This window comes from Antedon mediterranea, chromosome 11 (genome assembly GCF_964355755.1).
Source record: "Antedon mediterranea chromosome 11, ecAntMedi1.1, whole genome shotgun sequence".
Classification (NCBI taxonomy): domain Eukaryota; kingdom Metazoa; phylum Echinodermata; class Crinoidea; order Comatulida; family Antedonidae; genus Antedon; species Antedon mediterranea.
Window position 1 is genome coordinate 18,029,039 of NC_092680.1, and position 7,642 is coordinate 18,036,680.

The 7,642-nt window shown below is 33.9% G+C and overlaps 1 protein-coding gene across 1 annotated transcript; it reads right to left on the minus strand.

Moving 5' to 3' along the window:
• Nucleotides 1–3,273: 3,273 nt before the first annotated feature.
• LOC140062038 (uncharacterized) lies at nt 3,274–6,870 on the minus strand. Its single transcript, XM_072108081.1, has 4 exons — nt 6,750–6,870; nt 4,770–4,796; nt 3,762–4,181; nt 3,274–3,470 (listed from the first exon to the last, which is right to left on the minus strand). Exons 1-4 carry the CDS (start codon nt 6,802–6,804, stop codon nt 3,274–3,276), a joined length of 699 nt encoding a protein of 232 aa, XP_071964182.1. The 5' UTR covers nt 6,805–6,870.
• Nucleotides 6,871–7,642: the final 772 nt, after the last annotated feature.

Consider the following 7,642-nt stretch of genomic DNA (forward strand, 5'->3'; position numbering starts at 1 on the left):
ATGCGCAGTATGATTGCTTTATTGACATTGTATGCGTCGATGATTAATTAACAAAGAAAATATGTTGCTGAACAACCTGTTTTTTATTCCATCCAAATCGGACCACGAAAAGTACATGAATTATTTAAATTGTTCCAGAAACTTTCTACACCCTGAAAGTTACGTTTAAAGACTATTAAATACTGAATGTGTTTGATCACGCATGTCTTTGCTGTGTGTGCGCACCACAATGTAATAAGTATCTGTTTTTATTTATGCGAGTTGTGCAATACCTTTCATCCAATCATTAATTTCTTTCATTCAATTTTTTTTACATTCGCCAGAAATATAAGTATGTGTTTGTCTGAGAAATTGATTTATTTGTGTGTTTGTCTGTTAGCAGGATAACAGCAACTAAAGACTAAAACCAAATTTAACCCACATATAGATATGTGGTGACGGACGATTCCATTAAATGTTGGAGGCAATTCGGACTATTCCGGATTCTGGACAACTTGAATTTTAGTCCTTCGGCCGTACGTCTAAACTAAAAAACTGATTTTTACCAAATTTAAACCACAGATAGATATGTGGTGACGGACGATTCCATACATGTTGGAGGCAATTCGGACTATTCCGGATTCTGGACAACTTGAATTTTAGTCCTTCGGCCGTACGTCTAAACTAAAAAACTGATTTTTACCAAATTTAAACCACAGATAGATATGTGTTGACGGACGATTCCATACATGTTGGAGGCAATTCGGACTATTCCGGATTCTGGACAACTTGAATTTTAGTCCTTCGGCCGTACGTCTAAACTAAAAAACTGATTTTTACCAAATTTAAACCACAGATAGATATGTGGTGACGGACGATTCCATAAATGTTGGAGGCAATTCGAACTATTCCGGATTCTGGACAACTTGAATTTTAGTCCTTCGGCCGTACGTCTAAACTAAAAAACTGATTTTTACCAAATTTAAACCACAGATAGATATGTGGTGACGGACGATTCCATAAATGTTGGAGGCAATTCGGACTATTCCGGATTCTGGACAATTTGAATTTTAGTCCTTCGGCCGTACGTCTAAACTAAAAAACTGATTTTTACCAAATTTAAACCACAGATAGATATGTGGTGACGGACGATTCCATAAATGTTGGAGGCAATTCGGACTATTCCGGATTCTGGACAACTTGTATTTTAGTCCTTAGGCCGTACGTCAAAACTAAAAAAATGATTTTTACCAAATTTAAACCACAGATAGATATGTGATTACGGACGATCCATTAAATGTTGGAGGCAATTCGGACTATTCCGGATTCTGGACAACTTGTATTTTAGTCCTTAGGCCGTACGTCAAAACTAAAAAAAATGATTTTTACCAAATTTAAACCACAGATAGATATGTGATCACGGACGATCCATTAAATGTTGGAGGCAATTCGGACTATTCCGGATTCTGGACAACTTGAATTTTAGTCCTTCGTGGGCCGTACGTCTAAACTAAAAAACTGATTTTTATCAAATTTAAACCACAGATAGATATGTGGTGACGGACGATTCCATAAATGTTGGAGGCAATTCGGACTATTCCGGATTCTGGACAACTTGAATTTTAGTCCTTCGGCCGTACGTCTAAACTAAAAAACTGATTTTTACCAAATTTAAACCACAGATAGATATGTGGTGACGGACGATTCCATAAATGTTGGAGGCAATTCGGACTATTCCGGATTCTGGACAACTTGAATTTTAGTCCTTCGGCCGTACGTCTAAACTAAAAAACTGATTTTTACCAAATTTAAACCACAGATAGATATGTGGTGACGGACGATTCCATAAATGTTGGAGGCAATTCGGACTATTCCGGATTCTGGACAACTTGAATTTTAGTCCTTCGGCCGTACGTCTAAACTAAAAAACTGATTTTTACCAAATTTAAACCACAGATAGATATGTGGTGACGGACGATTCCATAAATGTTGGAGGCAATTCGGACTATTCCGGATTCTGGACAACTTGTATTTTAGTCCTTAGGCCGTACATCAAAACTAAAAAAATGATTTTTACCAAATTTAAACCACAGATAGATATGTGATTACGGACGATCCATTAAATGTTGGAGGCAATTCGGACTATTCCGGATTCTGGACAACTTGTATTTTAGTCCTTAGGCCGTACGTCAAAACTAAAAAAATGATTTTTACCAAATTTAAACCACAGATAGATATGTGATCACGGACGATCCATTAAATGTTGGAGGCAATTCGGACTATTCCGGATTCTGGACAACTTGTATTTTAGTCCTTAGGCCGTACGTCTAAACTAAAAAACTGATTTTTACCAAATTTAAACCACAGATAGATATTTGGTCACGGACGATCCATTAAATGTTGGAGGCAATTCGGACTATTCCGGATTCTGGACAACTTGTATTTTAGTCCTTAGGCCGTACGTCTAAACTAAAAAACTGATTTTTACCAAATTTAAACCACAGATAGATATGTGGTCACGGACGATCCATTAAATGTTGGAGGCAATCCGGACCAGGATTCCAATTCTGGACAATTTGTATTTAGTACTTAGGCCGTACGTCAAAACTAAACGATTTTTACCACATTTAAAAAACAGATAGATATGTGTATGTAACGGAATATTCCATTAAATTTTGGAGGCAATCCGGGCCAGGATCTTAATTCTGGAACACTTTATTATTTCACTAATTTTAGGCCATAACGTCAAAACTACAATACGGATTTAATAATGATTCTTGATCCATTTTCTATTTTACTCCTGGCGGAGTTTGCTCTTGTTTGAATATTATTTGTTCATTGTTCTGGAATATCTCTTTAAACATTACCTGTTCTACTCTATAGACAACTTAACTACAAAACAGACTAAACAAGTTCTTATTTATTTTATTTTCCTGAATGCATGAGCACTAATTTTCAAGATTATATTTTACAACCCACTAATAAAAATTTAGGCTAATCAAAAAAAAAATAAAAAATTATATTTAACTGTAAATCACAACCATTTGTATACATCTGTCTGTTTTTACTGTTCACCTTTATGACAACATTTATAATTATTAAAAGATTCAAAGTTCAAAGTCATAATGAATTACTATAATTTGATTACACTAAGAGGAGTGAAACAAATATCAAAGCTTTTGATAATAGTTCTATTGCATTATTAAATAACAATAAAGCAAAATCATTTTCACTGCTGTTTCCCATCGAGAGGCAGCCCATAAAGCTGAAAGAGAAAAACAGAACAACACGATTTTAGATTCTACTAATCCTTTCTGCTTTGATTGAGTACTGTATGTTCACTTTTCCCATCTCAATTTGGCACCCTGCATCATCTACATAAAACCCATTACAGAAATATTCTCTTCTACAACGTATAGCACATCTCAAATAAAGGGTCATGTTCTGTACGCCTAATTTCTCTTCACCAACAATGTAAAATCCTGAAATAGCTGTAATAAAAGAAAATAAACAGTAATATTTTGTAAAATAGATGTTTAGTCATCTATATGCTAATTGTAATTTATATTACATATTAAAGGCAGCACAAGCAATAAAAACTCATTTAACCCTAAACTATTTTATTTTATTTTTTATTGATAAACACAATTTCACAATGGCAAGACAAACGACAGTAAATATATATGTATATATAATTATTAGAACCAAGTTGCAATTATGAGATAATTTGGCTCAAGGTCACGAAACTAGAATTATATAAACTTTGCTTGCTTGAACTTTACCTCTTTCACACATAAAGTATGGTGAATACAGAGCTAAATCGTACGCGCGATCCTTCATGGTTCCTTTTAATCTAACTGCGGCCGGGTCGATGTTAGCAACACTTGGTTGCGATCCTCCTGAACCTCCCCATTCAACAACGTCTGTATCAAGAGGTTCTCCCGTTTCCCATAACCAATTAGAATCAACATATCTGTCCAAACCTGCTTCTCGTGATAGGCCAATGACAATTGAATCACCTGGATAGTGTGTACTCATGAAGTCCTTGACGGCTGCAGCTTCGTCCGCAGTCGTCAAACTGACTAGAAGTTCACCGTGAGATTCACAGAACTCTCTTGCATCTCTTCTTGTAATTATAACATTATTCTGAACCGTTTCCACTAGAGTATATCGTGAGCCGCCGTACATAAATTCAGAAATACCTTGAATTTTGTTGAATAAAAGAAATTGTCATCTTCTATTTGATATTGCTAAATTCATCATATAAACAAAATAAGAACATATGTGGGTCCTATAGTTTCACCTATGCTACAGTACACTGTATATAGATATACAGTATACTGTATATATTTTATATAACACAAAATAAGCTATAAGCGGCGTATGTGTCAAAAATCAACATTTTGCAATCCTTTTGTAATGTACGTGCATGTTTTTTAAAAACTAAATGTCAGTAAAATTATAAAAATGATCACCTATAATTCGTCAATATGACACAAAATAATCTCAAGCGGCGTCTGCATCAATAAACCGACATTTTGCGATCATATTCTAATGTTACGTGCATGTTTATTTAAACTAAATATCAGTAAAGTTATAAAAATGATCACCTATAATTCGTCGATGTGCAAGACAAATTAAATTCTAGTTTTATTCGTTTACGTCTTTCTATCGAATGAATTATATTGGGAGTTAAAAGTATTAATTACAGTATAAGTTTTATAAAGTAATTTGAAATGCTTGTAAATAAAATAACTAAACTATTTTGGTAGATAAAAAGTCAATTTTACCTGGAATTCCATAAATTGCTAAAGCTCCTAAAAAGATAATGAAAGATGAAATATGAGTTTGTTATTAATAAAACCTTGTGCTGAAAATAAAGAAGGACGATCGAATGATATTTTGAACCGTACATTATTTTTCTTTTTGCCTTTGGAATCATGTCGGTGCTTTTGAACGATTAAACTTATAACTTGCCTTTGTAAACGATTACCGTATTATTCGAATAAACGCCCCGGAGCGTTATTGTTCAGGTGTTTTTTAAGGATGTGGGCGGTTATTCGATGCGGGAGACTTTTTTGGTGTAATATGGTAACATATAATAATCAAATAAATATACCTTAAATATGAAAAAATACAGAAAGTTTAATATAATGTGCGATAATATACAGCAACAATTACGTAGCCATAACATCGGCAAGGCTCACTCGAACCCTTTCGAGTGAGCCTTTTTTTCGAGACGAGTAGGGGGTTACCCCGGTGTACTAGTACATCACAGCCACTGGTCATTAACTGGGCCCTCTGGGAGACCAGTCTTTGACTGAAGAGGTCGCCCAGTATAAATATAAATAAATAAACAAATGAATTCAATTGTATCAAAATGCTTGGTAATAATTGTAGATACTAAAGGGTGAGCTCGCTTCGCTCGCTCCGCCTGGAAGTGTAGACAATGGTTCTCGGAATGATAAAAAGGTTAAAAAGGATTTAGAAGGACGTTCTGGCTTGGACGTTTTCTGCCGGTTACCATTATTGAAATGCTTGATACTCGTGAAAACTAAACCTACTCTGTTCCACAGTGTCTTAGATGATTAATATAACATTTTAAAGTATAGTGTTTATTGTTTAGTAGGGCCCTTGTAGGGCGGAGGCGGGGAGACGGAGTTAATTTGTGGGAGGTGTTTATTCGAGGGATACGTTTAATTTTGTAGTTTTAATAATATGGTAACATTTATAATCAAATAAAATTTTCTAATAGATATGAAATGTGAAAAGAATAACAAATTTTTGGTAAAATGATGAATATACAAATATATACAAATAGTATAATTGTGTTATAAATATAATACAAATGCGATTATTATTCTAAGTGATGTTTTATTGGGAAGGTGTTCGGCGTTTATTCAAATAAATACCATCCTAATTGGTATAATCAATACATCTATACACTATACATTTAGTTTAAACATCTTTTGAAACTAACTTCTGCCGTTTCGGCCTAAGAAGGAAGACGTTTTAGATGGCTTGCAACATGGGCGTATCTCAGGGTCCTAAAGCCCACAGTTATCCTGCCAGCTTACTCAATAACTCTCTAACTATCGGGGTTACACTCAATTTGAAATAAAAGGTCTTATCATTAGTTCTCCCTATGTGATTTTATATACTATTCTCCACAATATACTCGGATGCTTTATGGCGTATATTTAATTTGATCTTGATTATTTTACAGTATAATTTTTATTTTGCTACTGCACCTTCACACAGGCGGTCCGAAAATAAACAAAAACTAAAATTGCTATCGCCACCAACGGCCACCTTAGTTGAAACCAGGAAGTTGCAAAGTGAACCCGTGGACTCACCGTGAATCCGGAAAGTACTTTTAGCGCTCACAGTTGAAAATCCTAAGATAGAAATATGGAACAATATCGTAATAGTGGAAACTAATGTTATCAAACCTACGTTTCGCGGTGCATCTGAGATAGATAAAAAGATAGGTATCCAAGGCGGAGATTTGTCCCAAAGTTTTTCCATTGTGCTCGCCTATGTCAGAATTAACCATAATTTATATATAGATAGAAATGTGTTGTAATGCAATATTCAAGACAATAAATAAACGACTTTTATTCGAGGGGGTGTTTATTTCAAATGATGTTCAAATCAAAAGTGTAAACTCCAAAACAATTATTATTATTTACGTATTCAAATTAGTTTTGTTCCGAGGAAAAGGTGGTCGCCCTACAACCCCATTACTGTGTATAAAAATAATATCTTACCTTTTCCATAAAAATGAGCATAAAGAATACAGAAGCATAGCCTTAATTGAAACATGTTGCTACCGGAGTTAATAATGTTCGTCGCTGCAAAGAAGCAACACAGCTATAAACATACAGCACCTGAAATATTGTAAGCTTTTGTCTGGTGAATTTATTATGACTTGTGCTATGTAATTGAGTTTTTAAGATTAAATATAAACTTCAGTGTTGCTATTGTCTGAACCTATTATAATATTACTCGCAAGTCACTTATTGTAATTTGTTTCTTTAATTTGAATGAAGAATAGATTGTTGAAGGTTAAATGACTAATTATAACGTATTAATGACAAATAAACAAGATATTAGAAAGAAGTTGTTATAGGACTTTTGATGATTTTTATCGATTTAATAGTTATACTCGTAACAAAGTACACAAATTAAACCGAAATACTAATTATTCTTAAGCTGTATAGACCTACGTTATAATAAAAGCAATTAACAACACGTTGTCAGCCATTGTTACTTTTTCTTTCACCGTTTTAGATCAATAATATATACGTTATTCTTTCATTTATCTAATGCTCATTCTAGTTTAAAAGTCTTTACGATATTCCTGGATAAATTTATATGCATTTCGTTGAACTATTTTTGGCGATTTAAAGTACATTGGCCGTATTCACCAATCACACTTAAGTGAGATATTTCCCTTAAATCCTAAGGATTTCCCTTAAATCAAGAAAATATTAAGGGTTTCACTTAAGTGGTATTCACAAAGGGTTTAATGTTAAGGGAAACCCTTAACTTGGTCTATTTTCTCCTAACTAACTAAAGTTAGTCTAAGTAAAGAAGCATATCGGCCTAGCATTGGAGTGATGTTCCCTAACCTTTTTTTACAATGCTATTAAAGAATGGA